Source organism: Anomalospiza imberbis, chromosome 2 (assembly GCF_031753505.1).
Source record: "Anomalospiza imberbis isolate Cuckoo-Finch-1a 21T00152 chromosome 2, ASM3175350v1, whole genome shotgun sequence".
In the NCBI taxonomy this organism is placed as follows: Eukaryota; Metazoa; Chordata; class Aves; order Passeriformes; family Viduidae; genus Anomalospiza; species Anomalospiza imberbis.
In genome coordinates, this window is record NC_089682.1 from 59,987,148 (window position 1) to 60,004,801 (window position 17,654).

The 17,654-nt window shown below is 43.8% G+C and overlaps 1 protein-coding gene across 5 annotated transcripts; it reads left to right on the plus strand.

The window, feature by feature from the left end:
• The first annotated feature begins 1,473 nt into the window (after positions 1-1,473).
• Positions 1,474-12,907, plus strand: LOC137469009 (gap junction beta-6 protein). Of its 5 annotated transcripts, none has more exons than XM_068181317.1 (3): positions 1,474-1,635; positions 2,046-2,166; positions 11,087-12,907. In XM_068181317.1, exon 3 carries the CDS (start codon positions 11,109-11,111, stop codon positions 11,898-11,900), a length of 792 nt encoding a protein of 263 aa, XP_068037418.1. In that variant the 5' UTR covers positions 1,474-1,635; positions 2,046-2,166; positions 11,087-11,108; the 3' UTR covers positions 11,901-12,907. The 5 variants fall into 5 exon arrangements, with proteins under 5 accessions (XP_068037418.1, XP_068037416.1, XP_068037417.1 ...); XM_068181315.1 differs by having other exon boundaries at positions 2,046-2,122; XM_068181316.1 differs by having other exon boundaries at positions 1,474-1,634; positions 2,042-2,122.
• The last annotated feature ends 4,747 nt before the right edge of the window (positions 12,908-17,654 follow it).

The window sequence follows — 17,654 nt, forward strand, 5'->3', positions numbered from 1 at the left end:
AGAGAAAACAGCACGAGTTCCAGATGTCTCTTCTAAAGTTTTTCTTCCATTAGGAGATGGGCTTTCCCTTTTGCAAAGTGCAGATGCATGACCAGGCCCAGAGCCACCTCCCTTCCTCACACACACCATGGACCTTGAACGTCATCTGAACACACAACTCCCACAGGAGTCAGCGAGCACAGGTAAACTCAGCCCTCAGGTATTTATTGCATGTCTAGCTCAGCATCACATCATACACCTTTGGCCTGGTCCTCCAGCTGCTGCAGTGAACCAATTTCCCTGGGTTCTCGCTGGATGGGGTGTAACTAATGAACGGTCCCAGAGCTGATCCAGCTTTGACCAATAGGTTGGATCACAAGCCATCGCAGATTTCTTCCAATGTGAATTTTCCTGTGGTCCTAATGTACAGGTTCCATGGATCTAACTGCAAGTGTAAGAAAGGGTGGGAGGAAAGATGAGCAGCACAGAGACAGAGGCTAATGTTTAAAGCACAGCTGATGATCTTTCAAGTATTAGATTGTTTGTGCTAGAAATTCCTACCTCTTCTTCCTGAATGTGAAATCAAAATTAAGTAACTGATTTTTGCTAATGATTTCCCCAGGGATTACTTGTATTCTAGAAGATGGAAAGACAAGGCAGTAGAACTTCGTTGGAAATAATTTATCATTTGAGTCCTTATACTCCAAACATGCACAAACACGAGTTTTTCACCTGAAGTCTGAGCAAATGTCCTTCCAGTTGTATGTTTTCTTTGGAAATTTAGTTAAGAGGTTTACAACACATTTATTTAATTTGATGTGCCTGTGGGCAAGACAGGATACACAGTTTTGGGCAGGGATTTTTGAACCTAAAGTAAATTGTTTCCTCAGCAACTGTATTCCTTGGAAACAGAAAACTTTCCAAAATAGGTCTTTGCACTGGCAAATACGCACAGCTCCGTGAAATCCTGAGAAGCTGCAGGGCACTGCTCTAGCATTTCAATCGCACTTGGAAAACAAACCTCAAAAAGCCAGAAACTACTGGTTCTTCCCTCTGTGTTTGGCCACCAGCTCTTTTAATGATTTCCAGGAGAAAAGACCTGGCATTTTTCTGTCCCAAGGCCCTTCTGAATACCTGGATTCCTCAAGATGGAAACACGACCCTGTTATCTTAAATAGATATGCGTTTCCCCTGGAAAACCCCCCATGTATCTGCTGTTACCTTGATCTCCCTTTCCCTCAGGGTCTCCCCCTGAAACCCCAGACCAGCCTTTGCGCTGCGGGAAGCGACCCCGGCGCGGACACAAACCCTTCCCACCCCTAATTTTGGCTCTCTGCTCCTCACCTTGGAAGCCCCGCCGGCCGCAGCCCCTCGGCGGGGCACAGCGGCGGGGATGGGCTCCAGGCCCCGCCCCGTGCTCCCACCGCCGCCTCCGCGGGCGGCCGGAGGAGCGGGGCGCGGGCGGGGGCGGGCGAGGGGCGGGTTAAAAGCGGCGCCAGGTGAACGGGGAGGGACCTTAAAGCTCCGGGGCGGCGAGGCTGGGGCCGCCCGCTCCGCAGCCACCGGCGGAGCCACGTTGCTCGGCGCTGCCTGGCCGCGGCGCCGGGAGCTCCCGGCGGGGTGACCGCCCCTCAGCAGCGGGCGCCGCTGAGGCAGGTGAGGGGCGCGGCGGGCGGCAGGGAGGGAGGGAAGGAAGGAAGGCAGGGGCGCGGCGTGGCTGGTGCCCCCGGGCAGCTCCTACCGGGCAGCTGAGGCCGCACTTGTTGCGGGGCCGGGGCCGTGGCAGCGCCGCAGGGAGCTCTGGTGGCGCTGCCCGCCGGGGAGGGAGCGAGGCCGGGCGCGGAGCCGCCGTGTGCCCCTGTCCGTGTGCACACCCTGTCCCCGCAGGATTGACCCTGTCCGGGCAGGATTTACCCTGCTTGGCATGGGCGCTCTCCGCTTCCCGTCCCCAGCTTGAGCGCCTCGGGGAGAGCTCGATCCCCGCGAGCGGTTTTGCTTGGGAACGCTCGTGTCTCTGTAGGTTAAGCGTTTAACTTACGGCGAAATCTTTACTCACCTCCCCGCAGCTCTCTGTAAGCGCGTTATGTGAAGTACGTACGGCTAGCTACGACACCAAGCAAAATCAAGGCTCCTGCAATTACAGGTAATTTGCGACACGCCTACAGATGTTAAGAGAGCTGCGGGAAGGTAAACAGCTTGCATCAGTAAAACTGACAGGTCCTGTGAGTGTCTGATCACACGCTGGAAACATTCCTTAGAATTACAGGGGGAGTAGGAGATGAGGTGTGAGTCAGAAATAAATGTATTTATGCGTATCGGGGCTGGATAAGATCGCGCAAAGAATGAATACTTAGAGCCTTAAATAAAACACGAAGGACGTGCTGGAGTAAGGGCAGGAGTGCTTGCTTAGTGTCTGGCACTAGCTAGGGGCTGGGCATGTTTTGGGCATGACTGGCTTTTCCGTCATTGGGCTTTCCTAGATTGGGTGTTACTTTCGGTTTCTCATGTTGAAGAATCTCTCCCCTGTTCTCAACAGAGGAAATGATTTCCTTATCTTGTTTTACCCCATTAATTTTCATCCTGTGGCCTGAAAATACTCTTGAGGTAACAGAGGGTTGCAAGAAGGTAGTGGCCTTTTGTCTTAACAAAGCTCTTTTAAACCCAGGTTTTATAGCTTTGATTAATGGCTGTGTCCTATATGAAATACTGAGGGTTTGGGTCTAGATTTGGTTTGGGATCACCACAGCGTATGTGTGTACACTGAGTCAAAAGCAGAATAAAATATATTTTCATCCTTAATTTTGTTAAAGGAGTTATGTAAATTTTAACGTTTCTTGGCCTCTGCTGCTTAGCCTGGAAACCCTGCTTGCCAGACGCATCCTCTGAGGAGCCCCAGAGAAAAGACAGTAGGCAAGAGGATGTGCGTGTGATTGGGTTAGATCTGCCTTAGAGAGCAAGGCACTGGTGGGACAAGCCTCAGCCTGGAAGAAGGCAGTATATCCGTGTGTCAACTAGGCATTGCAATGTAAATTTCCAGGCTTTTCAGCACATTGCCAGAGCCAGGAGGTTACACCTGTACTGCGTGTGTCAGTGTTTCTAGGAGATTTCAGACGGTCCCCAAAACTGTCAGTCTCATAATTGGTAGGATTACATATCTCAGAGCTTAAAAATGGAACTGTAAAACCCCATGAATTAGCATACTCTTCCGGAGAAACTGATTCTGTCTTGACAGGACCACTTCTCTCAACTTGCTGAAGCTAGGCCTCTGACAGAGTTGCTGTTTTGCATCCCTTGATACTCAACCCAGGTAGATTATTTGGCAGCCTCATTTATTTTGTGCAAAAAAAGGCTGCTATACATTGAAAAATATATAGCAGACTATCTTAGTAGCTGGAAAAATAACAGCAATTTGAGTTATATGTGCAAGTTCATAATGGTCACTGCATAACCTCCATGGGTACTTGTGAGTAAAGAAGATGCTTTTACAAGTTGGTTATTGTGTACACTTCCAATTAAATCAGTGGTCTCAGACACTGTGTGAAATAGGAGCATGGCTTGAAGCTGTTTTTTCTTTTGATGTTTTCCCTTGTTGTATTCCTTGCTGATTTTAATTGTTACTTAATGATGACTGATGAGGTATCTGGAAGGAAAACTGTGACTCTTGCCTGGCTAAATACCAGTTTGTGTAAGGAAAAGCTTGAAGTGATGATATGAGGCGAGATAATGTGCTGTCAAAACAGCAGGAATATAGAAAAAGAGAAGCACATCTCCTGTTATTTGATAAAAGAATGTTGAAACTAATTCTATTGCTTATCGTACACCTGCATTTCTTCCTGTAATAGAGTTTTAAAAAGGAAAAAGTTGCTTTGGACTTTACTCTTGATTAATGAAATAAAAAAATCCGTGCTCAAGGAAAAGGTGCAGTACAGTGTAAAATGTTAGTGTTAGTGTTTCCAAAAGGGTTTGAGTTCTGTGTGTGAAAGAAGACAGAGGCTTGTTAATTTTAGAGGAAAGGAGAGACTTGCAGAAAGAATGTCTGCCTAACATCTGCCTAAGTGTAGGGCGATGGAAGTAGAAATTAGGTAACAACCAAAAAAAAAAAGTAACATTAAAAAGTCATAACTAAAAAGTTATTTTGATGACCAGAAGCGGAGCACAGTATATCTAAAACTTTAAGATATGGGAAATAGGACACTTGTATCAGCAGAGACAGTCCTCGGGAATTTGGCTTTCTTCCAAACTAAGAATCTTTAAGCACACTTTGAAGGAAAGGTTTGCAGAGGAAAATGGCTGAGGCAGGCTAAAGTCCAATAGGACTTATGCTGTCTTGTTATGCCTTCAAGTGTGACCTCTGATTTCCTTTTTGTACAACTGGAATGAATTTTGTGCAGAGATGTTCTGGAGGATAGTAATCTCCAGTTACACTTGCAGGCTGGTGAAATAGGTTTGGATGTTTCCAAGCATCCTTGGAAAATGACTTAAAACTTATATGAGGGCATGAATATGGGACAGTCATAAGGGTGTCATTGTGGGCAGAAACTGAGCCCTGTAATGCTCTTGATATTTAAGTAGCATAATTTTTTAATAACATTTAACTACATACAAATTGGGTCCTAATCTGTTGAGTTTCTCTGGATTTCATACTGGGTTTAATTAGAGCCAAGAATGCCTCCTGTTTTCCTAAACTTGAGTAGAAGGAAAGAACAATGCTTGCAGTGTTCAGACTTGCAACTGTCAGAGGTTTCCTGGTCCTGATTAGTCTTTGCCTGTTCTTGTGTCAAATCAGATATACTGTAATCCCTCTGTCATGGCTCTCCTCTCCAGTTTCCACTCTGATCTGGAGATAGGTGTTCAGAACAAAGTTTAAGAGCTACTAGAGAGAATTGCACAGTCTTTTGCGATTGTTAGGCTGGACCTTTGATCTTTTTTAGCTTTTTAGGAAAGAAGTAGAGTTGTTGATATTCTAGAGTCTTCCAGCTGCATACTTCTTGAAGTTTTTAATATGCTGCTGTAAAATTAAAATAGCTGGAAGCTACCTATTAAAGGATTTTAGTTGCCAAGGTCGAACTTCAAAGCTTTGTCTTCTTGCATTTTGAACCTTGCATTAAAGCTATAGCAATGTCGGGAGCTGCATTCTTTTTCAGGTGTCAGAAATATGATGGATGATTGAATTCAAGGTCTGTGCTTCCAGCTTTGAACTGTTACTTATCTGTCTTGGTCCATTGTGCCTGTGAAGCTTGTAATTGCAGGGGAGCATTTCAGGAGAACAGCCCTGTGAGATGGTGAGATTTTTGTTATCTCTAGTTTAATGTCTGGGAAACTGAGGCATGGGGCAGACTGACAAATTAGGTGGGAAGTCTGAGCAAGTTAGCAAGTGATTGCTGTAGCCTGTGAACTCGCCTTTCTTGATTAAATAAAAGGATGCTTTCTTTTGGAAGATGTTAATCTGTATTTATTAGAAGCTTCCTTGCTTCAGCCTCGACAGTGCTGCTGTTCTTGTAGTACAGCACCTAAACTAACTCAGCAATAGGAATAACAGAATCTACACACTGGCAATTAAGTGCTTGCTGTAAACTAGATGGCAAGTTAGCCGGGTGGAGGCATGCTGATGCAAAACTGCTGAAACCCAGACTAGTGTATTCTTCAAATCTGAGTGATGACACAGCATTATGCAGTTCTAGGACATCTCGGTGCTGGTTATCACCTCCCACTAGGAGCCACTGCTCCAGTGCAGCTATTGAGATCAATACCTGATGGGAAAGTTGTCTCAGCAGCACATTTGAATGCAAGTTGGACCTCAACATGCAGCAGTACTTCTTGTGTAAAGTTGGGTCATAAAATAATGTTGGTAGTGATTTTGCATCTGTTAGTTTAGATGTTCTGAAGCTTTTCTGTGGCAACAGTTCCACATTAAACTGCTACTCTTGGGTATGTGAGTTGCCTTTGTCCCCAGCTGGGGGGTAAGCGGGAACACTTGAGACCAGTGCTTTTTTGCTTAAAGATTGTCTTGGTTAACGCATTCCCACATGGGATAAAGTGACTTTTTTCTTGGCAGTCTGCTGATCTTTTATCAGTATCCAGAGGCACTGCTGAAAGTGGTGGAATGTCACCCCAAAGTGGTAACTCCTGGTATACTGTACACTAAAATTTTGATGGAAGTGGAGTTGCAAACACCCTCTAAATTTCTGTGTAAAAGTACAGTAAATAAATTGGTATCCAAACTGAAGGTGAGAAGGGTATAATCATAGTCTGAATTTGTGCATAAATTAGGGATCTGTGGACTTCTTCTTGAATGGAACTCCTAGATGTTCCTGTAGCATATGCAGATACTGTAATACTTGCTTATGACTACTTTTTTTTTTTTGCTTGATAATATCTTATAGCACAAGCGCCATATATGTGTCTGATAGGGACATATCTTCTGTTGTTTTTGCACCTTCACTGTATTCCAGCTGTGGATTTAGCCACTGAGTAGTGATTTTCCAGTATAACAGTCTTAAACAAAGGAAAATGGTGTCTGTTAACAAGCCAGCTGTACTCATAAACAGGGGAGCTCAGTGATGATTGTCCTCAGTGTTGTGGATTGCAGGGATTTTCACTGAGTGTACGCACCATGCTGTGATTGTGGTTTAATGTAGGCTTATAGGAGCTAGCTTCAAAGTAGAAAGCAGTCTAGCCATAGCAGCACAGAGCTCAAAATACTGCCCATAAGCTGTAGAACTACAGAAGGAGTTAAGCTGTAGTTCTTCTCTTGCTGCTGTCTACCTTACTAGTGGGGAAAAAAAACCCTAACCAGAAAAAAAAAAAAAAAAAAAAAAAAACAAATGAAACACCTACTTATGTGGCTATGTTATGTGATCATACAAAACTGTTTCCCTTGTAACTTAACTTTTCAGTCAAGCACAGTGGCCTTTATAATTGTTTTTAACTGTTAACTGTAACAACCATATTGCACTTGTGGTCCTCTAATTGTTGAAATGAAATAGAAGGATCTGCTGGTAGTAGAACAGGTATCTATGTGGAGGCTTGGAAAAGCTTGTTTTCATGACCAGCTGCAATTTTTGTGAAGGAGAATTTAACATTTAATGCCCTCATCTGTTAGAATTATTCTAAATGTTTAGTTACTCAACCTCGCTACCTTCAGCTGTCTATTGTTCTTCCCAGTTTCTTCCTTTATATCCAATCCCTATCCTCATTCCTACCTTATATTTTTCCCCAAAATTCACCTAAGCTTTCATGCCTTTACTGTGTTCTTGTAGAATTCTGTACCAGCAAACTAGTTAAGTCCTTGGCTGTCTACATACTATTATTTCTGTAAGCATTTGGCAGGATTTGCTCACATAGAAATATATCTGGACTGGCCCTATAAAAATAGGACTTACTAACCCATTAATGAGATGTGATTTTCCTGCTTTATTCTCCTTTGGTCAGCATGACGGTTAATATTTTACTTGCTAGTGAAAAGGAAAGCAAGTATATGAAAGAAAGATAAGCTAGAACCTTGATCTTAAGTTTTGAGTGAATAAAGAGTAAATGAACCATCACATCAGTACAGGTAGCCCTGATGGGGTGTTTAGTTGGAGTGATCTGTACTGGTGGCTTTAGTAGTGTGAAGAGCCATACTTGGCTAACTTAAATTCTGCTTGGATCACTGTGTCTGTTTGTTGGAGAGGGGAGGACACTTTGGCAGTGTCTGAATTGCCTTTACTGGATCCTCTAAGATGCACTGAGGGGAACTGTTTAAAGCCAGCTAGTGGGAAACACTGTAGCCAAAGTATTTGGATGGCATTCAGGCTGCCTGGATATGGCACTACAATCTTTCAGGGAGAAGACAGTGAGACTTCACTGGTGTCTGATCAGTGCCTGTAGCACTCTGGAGTAGTCCAGAAGTCGTATGACTCTCCACCACTGTCAAAACAAGCCTGAGAGTTGTGAGCAAGAAGGGGCAAAGGTTGGTGACTTGCTCAGCAAGCAGTGGGAAGAACAGTGGGTGGTGGCAGGAAGAGCTGAAGAGATAGCTAGAAGATTTGTTAAGGTGTGTGGGAAGGGTGAAGGGAGGAGTGTTTGGGCAGACAAAAAAGACAAAAGCTTTTTTGGAAAGGAGAGGAGATGTAACCAAGGAGACTCTGGACAAAAGACTGCCTCTTCAAATTGTGGTGGCTTTTTTCTTCTTTCTTGATCCAGATACGGACTTGTCTTTGCTAAAATTGAAGCACGTTTTTTGGCTTAACAAGCACAATATACTCTCAGAGAATATGGAGCAAGTCAGATGAAGAGGAGTGTTGCCAAGCCTTCTTTCCCACTGACTGCTCATTCTTACCCATGCTTTGCAATTTGCAGCCTGGGGTTTTTGTTGTTGGTGGTTTTTTGGGTTTTTTTGTTTGTTTTGGTTGGGTGGGGTTTTTTTAATGTAGCTGTCCTTTTCAGATGATTTGTGGGCCTGTACTGTTAAGCAGACTGATGAAATGAATCAGGATTAGAAAAACCAAACCAACCAAAACATACTAGTCCTGGGAAGAACTTATGGACAAGTCGCCTGCTTTATAATGCACCTCCACAAAGTCACAGGAGATGAACTGTGGTGTGACCTTAGCAGAAAACAGAACTAGGGGAGCTCCTTCAGCTAACTACACACTGGGGAACTTGTATTTTGAATCTCCTTCTGCACAGGGAGGAGGAAACAAATCCATGTGAAGTCACAACAAAATGGCAGCACTACTGGTATGCAGTGAGATGTGAAGCTAAGAAACAGGACTTATGAGGAGCGGATACATAGGTTACACTTCACAGCCTTTTCACTCTAGGAAGATGGAATGACTGAGAAGAAAGTAAGGACTCTGGAGTTGCAGGATAGGTGTAATACCTATAGGTGTAATAATATGTGTAATACCACCATTTGCCTTGTGTCAGTCTTCTACAGGATTTATTTTCAAATGTTCATAAATATTTCTAGTCATAGTACTTAGTTGTAGTGTCTTTTTATAAGTACTGTAATTGCCATATGTGTGTAATAGTGACAGAACACTAAAAAGTTATAACTGTCCCTCTGTTTAACAATGCAATAATTGCAAAGGAAATTTCTGAAAGAATTGTCATCAATCAGATGACAGAAAAGGGGTGGAAACAGTTTAAAAATCCAGCTGATATGTTTAGTAAGGGCTCTGGTATTAAGGGTCTTTCCTGTGTCCTCATAGGGTTGTTAACCCTAGAGACTCTCTGTAACTGTATGCTAATGAAAAAAGAATCTTTCTTGGAAAAATAACCTAGTAGGATAGCAGGGTAAATCTGTTTGTGTGGTTTCAGTCACATACAGAGGAAATAGCCCATATAGATTGTGCATCCTGAAGGAGGCTCAGGAAAAGTTCTCTCCAATCTGGAGGATATCTTGGATCTCCCCCTTCCTTAGTTTTCACCTCCTGGAATATAACCCCACACAGTCAACCAGCAGGATCTGAGGGAAATGTAGTTTATGGAACTAGTGAAGGGAGATCACATTAAAAGCCCAGTAACTCAAGGAAAAGATTCCACTGTGTTGCATAACAATTAAGTGTCCTCATTTTCTCTGAGTGGTTGTGTACTTCGACTGATACTCAGTCAAAGCATGTGGCCTACTGATTATATGTATCTCACTGTAAACCAGGAAGGTTTTTGACATTACTCAGAATGGGAGCGTGACGTGAAAGACAGCTACAAAATAGTGTCGTCATTTTCTTCCTCTTGCAGTGTGATCCAGCTCCGAGTCAGGAAAATCTTGTGATCGATACAATGACCTTTTTGCCAGTAGCTGCTCTTTAAAGCAACTTTGAAAATATTATTTTGCTTATTGGTGCCTTGTGCTGTAAATGACAAAGAAATATGTGCTCTGAGATAGAACAAATTAATAAAGTTGTGAAATAAAAACCTTCACGAGCAATTTCACAATCAAGACATCTGTGAGCACTCTTAGAGGGTCCTGGCTGATAGGCACAAGAAATGCCAGTTTCTTGAATACACAGTAGCTTGCAAACTAACTTTCTGTAAATCCATCTGAAGTGGAGGGGTGTGGGAAGAAGGACTGAAATGCCTCTGAATGCTCTCTGTGAAAAGCTGTTTGTGGAAGCTGCAAAAATACAGACAATTGTGGTGTTCCTGAGGAGACCAAAAGATGAAATCCTTAATTCATTACAGTCATAGTATTTTGAAACTCACCTGCTGGAAACAATATTCTTCTGTTGAACAAGTCTCTGAGCTACTGCTGGCCTGTCTGAACTCTTCAAATGTTGGCTATAGCACTCTCCCAGCCTCTGAACTATCTCCCCTAATCTAGGACTAATGAAGTCTGTGTTATGAGAGGAAGAAAACTCCAACCTGACATGCATTCACAATAGAGGAGTCCTTATCCACTTACCCTAGGTTCTTTTTGTAGTTAAGTGGAAATAAAAGCAATTTTGGTATATTTCTTAAGCATTGATTTTAAACTTCCAACCTGAGATGGATAATGACCAGGATTTTACTTTCATTGCTTCAAGCTAATGTGGAGTTTGCTTTGACTAAGAATGCAGTCACACTTTTTAAACTGATGAACACAGGTTATCCAGACCTTCTCACAGAAGGTGCAGAGCATCAGCAGTAGTTACTCAAGGTCTGTCTTTATTGCAGGAATGTACTCAAATCATTATTTACACTGTAAAGATAAGGATAAACCAATTGGCTTTGATTTATATAGGAATTCTATCTGCCTAACATGTTATTTTTTAACATAACATCTACATTACTTTTGGCTGATATCGTCTATCATTTTATTACTGTTATCAAGCTACTAGAAGTTGTATCTTTTAATTTAAGGTTGTGTTCATCATTTCCCCATCTGTCTTCCTTACTTAATGTGGCATTGGCAAATACACCCAGGAGTCAAATGAATGTGGTACCATGTGTGTAATCCAGTATGAAATACTTCCTGCTGATATGTGATTAGGTTATCATGTATGACTAGTTGTAGGTAAGCCCACTGTGTCAACACAGCCAGTGGATGTGCTACAATTATGATATTACCTTTTAAACCACATGCTTGCTAGTATTTGTTTCCAGTCTTGGTTAATCTTAGTTTTATTTATTTGTCTTGTCTTAGGTCAGAGGATTGAAACAAGACAATGGATTGGGGAGCTCTGCATACCATTTTAGGAGGTGTAAATAAGCACTCCACCAGTATCGGGAAGATATGGCTCACAGTCCTCTTCATCTTCCGTATCATGATCCTGGTTGTGGCTGCAGAGAGAGTCTGGGGAGATGAACAAGATGACTTTGTCTGCAACACACTTCAGCCTGGCTGCAGGAATGTTTGCTATGATCACTTTTTCCCCATCTCTCACATCAGACTCTGGGCCCTGCAGCTGATCTTTGTCTCCACACCTGCACTGCTGGTGGCCATGCATGTGGCTTACAGGAGGCATGAAAAGAAAAGGCAGTTTAGAAAAGGAGACCAGAAATGTGAATTCAAGGACATCGAAGAAATCAGGAAACAGAGGTTTCGTATTGAGGGCTCCTTGTGGTGGACGTACACCAGCAGCATCTTTTTCAGACTGATCTTTGAAGCCGTCTTCATGTACGCGTTTTATTTCATGTACGATGGGTTCCGAATGCCTCGCTTAATGAAGTGTAATGCCTGGCCCTGCCCCAACACTGTAGACTGCTTTGTTTCCCGACCTACTGAAAAGACAGTGTTCACTATTTTCATGATTGCTGTGTCCAGCATTTGCATTCTTTTAAATGTGGCTGAATTATGTTACTTACTGACAAAGTTTTTCCTCAGAAGGTCTAAAAAAGCTGGAAATTCAAAACAGCAGCCCAACCATGAGAATAAGGAAGAAACCAAACAAAATGAAATGAACGAGTTAATATCTGATAGCTGCCAGAACACAGTTATAGGGTTTTCAAGTAGCTAAGGTGGTATCAATGCTGATGTTCACTCTTTTTGGAGTGAATATTTTATTTAAAGGCTGCAAATGAAATTTGTTGTATGAAACAAAGTTGGGTGAAGTTTTGATGCATAGTGTCAGATGTCAAGCAGGTACACGTCTGGGAAAAGTCAGGGCAGCCTAAAAGTGTGAAAATTGTGTGAGGATTAAATAGGAAGATATACTTTCCTGTGAGTACCCTTACAAGCAGACTATGACTAGTGGGAAGCCCACTGCTACCTTCATGCTGACACAGCTCCTGAAAACTAAATGCAACAGCAATAAGAACAAAACTCTTTCCAAGCTAGGTATTCTAGTATTAAAAGCCGTTTTGTAGTAATGATAGTTTTTACTTGTGAACTGATGATTAAAATATTTTTCTAAAAATCTAAGATTCCATGTTACTTAAGGTGTTATAGTGCACAACTGACTGTTTTATTTCTTAACCAGGCACATGCAGATGAACCCTGTAATACCATATTCATAGGGAAGAGACAGCAATAGGCTGCATACATCTTCACAGCTTTGCAGGTGCTGCTTGAGACTGGGCAGGTAGCTTGAGATGCTTGCATACACGCTGCTGGCTGTAGGGGAATTGTATGAAAGCCCACCAGTGTGGTTAATTGAGGTACCTAGATTCTGAGTGCAAACTCCTGCCTAAAACAGCACAAGAATATAGTTACAGCCTATGTAGACTTGTTTAAACAGCTAGCAGACCTGGTAATCTTACTGATCTCTTAATTGCATACTGTCAGTTTTATAGCAACTTGCATAAGTTTATATAGATGTTTATTTCTCTAATGTATTAGCTGTATTTGTTTCTTTATACTGTATCACATCATGGGATTTTTTTTTTGTTTTGATTTGTTTGCTTTTTTAGTAGTAGACTGATGGTGCTGTTATGAGACTAGAGTCTGTCTGGTTTCAAGAACATGGAAAAGTATTCCTGGAAATGGAGCAAGTCTTCTGAATAAAAGGCAAACGCTTTAACCTTTCTTAGTGAAGTGAGAGTCTGTATGTGAATGCTAGGCAAGATTTTAAATAGGAACTTAAAAAAACTTTTTAAAGTGGCGACTCTGCCTCCAAAATGCACATAACCCCTAGGCACTCCTCATTCCCATCCTGGGCACTGATGCCCTAATTCTGTTGTCTGTACTCTAATGGAGATACACGGGAAATGCTGAGTGTATGGCAGTATGTGGCTGTGGGAGGGGTGTGCTTGTGAAAGCAGGGGAACCTGAAAGTCAGAGATGGGTGCAGTGCAAAACAGCTATGTTGTTTTGTGTGCTTCCTCTTTTGGGCCATTTCTCACCACCATGGATACACTGACCTTGGTAGAACTAAGTTTTGGGGGTTTGTTTGTTTGTTGTTGTTTTACAAATGGATTGGCCTCATTAATTTTGTATAATGGAACTACTCTCTTCCAAGGTGCAGAACAAAGAGCAGGTATCCTTAGGAGCAGATATTGCAGAGTGCCTGTTCCTCATGTTGTTGTATCATACTTCTTACAGGTGCTAGCACAGCTCTGTGTGTGTCCATGCTGTAAGAGGGCTTCAGTGGGTTGGTTGTTTTATTTGTGACTAGTAAAACCCTAACAGGGAGCAGGCACAAGCAACAGGAGAGAGAAAATACATAAAGTCAGCTCTGTCCCTGCATGAGGGCCTGAGCTGAGCCCTGCCATTTATCTATTCTCTTCCACTGGCAAACTCCTGATCTTTCCTGCCTTCACAGCACATTTTCTTTTTTAATCACTGTTGTGAAAAGAAATTGCTGCTAGTCTTTAATGTGTCTACCAGCAAGCTCCAGGAAAAAGTAGACACAACTATAGTATACTAGTGTATAATATTCTCTCTGCAGATTTAGGGAAGCTGATCCCTTAGGGTCAGGAAGGTGGGTGCTCAGGCTGTACCTTGCTGGATCACTGCCCAGGTGCACAAGGAGAGTGGTGGTTCCAGGGTGTGAAGATACAGCTACTTCTCTTCCAGGACTGTGTTTTACGGAACAACTTGAGACTTGACTTTCATCTGGGACATCTCTGGATCACATACCTCACCGTGCATGTGAATGGAGATCAGTTAATAATTATGCTCGATTGTGTCTTAACCTCCTTAGTGATCAATTTGAAATAGCCCTATGCTGAATTCCAATAAACCTGTGAAACACCTTGTGGTAGATATGTTTTCCTGAAATGGAGGAGGGGTAATTTTTCTTGCTTTATGATAAAATGCAGGCCTGAAAAACTCCAAATGGGGATATGATGATAGCTCTGTGGTTTTTCTTTTCCTGCTCACAAGTTTTCAAACAGTGAGTTCTATTCCCGCAGTTAGTTTTTTCCAGAATGTCAGTTCCATGACTGTTTTTCTTTTCATCCTGAGTAAGCGGGCAAAGTTTCAATGAAGAAATCAGTTGTCTGCAGTCCTTTGTCAGCCAGCACAACTCTGTGCGTGGCCGTGCTGTAAATGGATTTGGGTTGGCTGGACGTTTCGTGCGTGGTAGCAGAACCTGGTAAGGTGCAGTCTGGCAACACTGCCCTGTTGCTGCGGTGTCCTGGCAGCCAGATGGGTTGGGAACACTTGCAAGTCCTGTTGAATCTGCACCAAGGGCAGCTGTAAATCAAAGAGCCAGAGCTGATCTAAGGCTTCACTAGCACTAAGCTATTGATCATCTCAGTAGGCAAGACCAGTTGTGACTGATGTGTTTGGCTGAAATATTTCTTCTCATTCTATGTACAACCCTCATTATGAACACTCTCCTCTGAAATATCCCTAGTTTCTGTTACTGCCAAGGTAAAGTCCCTGACAGTTTCAGTGCCCTCTTTAAATTATTCCTAGTAGATGGCACCATGATGAAATGACAGCTTTAGTGATTTGTTTCTCCAAGCCAACTTCCCCCTGCCTGCTGCATTTTGTGGCATCATTAGATGAGGCAGCTGTGTTTAGTAGGGTCACAGTTAACCCTTTCTGCAGGGAAAAGCTGAGCTGCTTTTCTTGGTTTCCAGCTTCCTGTGCCTTTCCCCACTGGCTGGGGCTGCTCTGAACTGCAAAGCACACCTGCCCCTAGACATTCTCCGTGCTTGCCCTTGCTCCTGCCCTGCAGCCATCTCTCCGGGAAAAGGTCTCCCCAGCCCTCCAAATCTCTCTACTGGTGACTGGTTTATACTGTAATGGCACCACCATCCTCCCATGGTAGTTCAGCCAGTTTTCTCTGATGGCAGCTGGCTCAACTGTCTCTGCCCATCCCTGCCTACTGTTCCCCACCCTGTGATTTCTCCTTTGTTATGCCTGGGGCAGAGATTGCTTAAATTGGTTTTGATGCCAAACAATTAATTAGAGCCTCTGGAAAAGATCTCTTGCAAATTCCCTGTGTCCCCTCCCACCTTCTTGTCTTGCTGTCATTTCAATAGGCAGGAGCTCTGACTGCCTACAAGTGCAGCAGCACTGGCTGCTGGACTCTATTCCTGTTATTCACCATGGCCCTTGACTCCAGCACCGCTGCACACCCTGCTTCATCCTTCTCTCTCCCTCTCAGCCCAGCCCTATTGCAACTTTGACTCTGTTTTTCCATTGACCTAGGCCCATTCCAGGAACCCTGCATGCCAAAGATCTAAAAGCAAATGAGACCAGCTGAGAGATGGTCTGAACCTGCTCTCCTCCTTTTGCAAGGTCATGCTGCCTCCCCCATGCCAGGTGCTGCAGCCATGGTCTTTGCTGCCAGGTTAGAGTCACTTTGGCTCCTCAGCCCTTTTTGTGGTATGTGTTGTGTCAGCCCAGTGCCTCACCCACCCTTGCCCTGCAAGAACATGCTGGGAAGCGCTGCCACAGCCAACATGAGGCAGACCTCTGCCTGGTACGTTTTTCTATTGCCACTGTTATCTGTATTCCCCTTGCCAAGCCAAAACTGTATTACAAACCTGCTGAAATAAATCTATCTCATAGAATAATAGAATAGCTTGGGTTGGAAGAGATCTTGAGAGGTCATCTAGTACAATGCTATTGCAATGAGCAGGGGTATCCTCATCTAGATCAGGTTGCTCAGAGTCCCATCCAACATGGCCCTGAATCTTTCTAGTGATGGGGCATCTACCATCTCTCTGAGCAACCTGTTCCAGTGTTTCACCACCCTCATTGTAAAAAATGTCATCCTTATATCTATCTAGTCTGAATCTGCCCTCCTTTAGTTTAAAACCATTACCCTTGTCCTGTTGTAACGGGCCCTGCTAAAAAGTTCATCACCATCTTTCTTATAAGCCTCTTTTAAGTACTAAAAGGCTGCAGAAAGGTCTCCTTGGAGCCTCCTCTTCTCCAGGCTGAACAACCTTAATTCTCTCAGCCTGTCTTCACAGGAAAGACCTTCCATTCCTCTGATCATTTTTGTGGCCCTCCTCTGGACCCACTCCAACAGGTCCACACCTTTGCTGTTCTGAAGACTTCAGACCTGGATGCAGCACTGCAGGTGGGGTCTGAGCAGAGCAGAGGGGCAGAATCCCCTCCCTGGCCCTGCTGCCCAAGCTGCTTTGGATGCATCCCAGGACACCATTGGCTTTCTGGGCTGTGAGAGCTCACTGACAGCTTGTGTCCAGTCTCTCATCCACCAGCACCACCAAGTCCTCTGCAGGGCTTCTCTCAATCCCTTCATCCTATGGATACTTAGGGTTGCCCTGACCCAAGTGCAGTACCTTGCACTTGGCTTTGTTGAACCTTGTGAGGTTCCCATGGGCCCACTTCTTGAGCTTGTCCCGCTCCCTCAGGTGTGTCATTTTAAAACTTGTTGAGGGTGCACTTGATCCCACTGTGTGTGTCTGATATCACTGATGGAGTTACTACATAATATTCTAAATTGGAAGAGACCCACAAGGACCATGAAGTCCAACTCTTAAGTGAATGGCCCATATGGGGATCAAACACACCACCTTGGTGTTATTAGCACTGTGCTCTGAGATAATCTCAGTGGCTCAAATTAAAGGTCATATGGTTTGAAACCACCTGCCATGGCAGAGGAAAGGGGGATTAAACAGTCTGGTCCCAATATGGAGGTGGTCCCTGGGAGACATCACTTTTTACCAATCTCTATTGGGACATTCAGCCATTGACCACTCATTTTTGGATATGACCATCCCAACCTATTCTTCATCTACTGAAGAGCATACCCATTAAATCCATCTCTCCATTTCAGAGGGAAGGATGTTGTGAGTGCACTGTGCCAAAGGCCTTACAGAACTGCAGGTAAGTGACACCTGTAGCCCTTCCCTAGTCCGCTGCTGTAGTCACCCCATCACAGAAGGCCTCTGCGTTGGTTAGGCAGGACTTGCCCTTGGTGAAACTGTGCTGGCTATTTCAAATCACCTCCCTGTCCTCCATGTGCCTTAGCACAGCTGTGCTCTCAGAGAGCATGGCCTCTGAAGCCAGAGGGATTGTCAGGATGAGAACTTATGCCACACTGGCCACTGCTGTCCCCTCAGGTGGGTCCATGGGCAGAGATCATCTCCACCAGAGCAAACTTCCTTGTAGGGACATTGCATGGGGCTGCAGTGAGAGTGTGACTGGTGTGGCAGCCTTTCCCCTGCCAGAGGCAGTGTGTACACCAGTTTCCCTGAACAGCCATGTATTGTCAGGCTTGTATTTCAAAGCTTAGGCATGTAAAGGTGAATGGACTCCTTTTCAACTTCCACAGAAGCTGAAATTCAGCTTCACAAAAAAAGGTGGGGGTGAGGTGCAAATAACATTTCTGCAGTTTCCCACCCAC

Excerpts from the sequence above, each read along its gene's own strand:
- LOC137469009 (XM_068181317.1), top strand. The coding sequence starts at position 11,109 with ATGGATTGGGGAGCTCTGCATACCATTTTAGGAGGTGTAAATAAGCAC.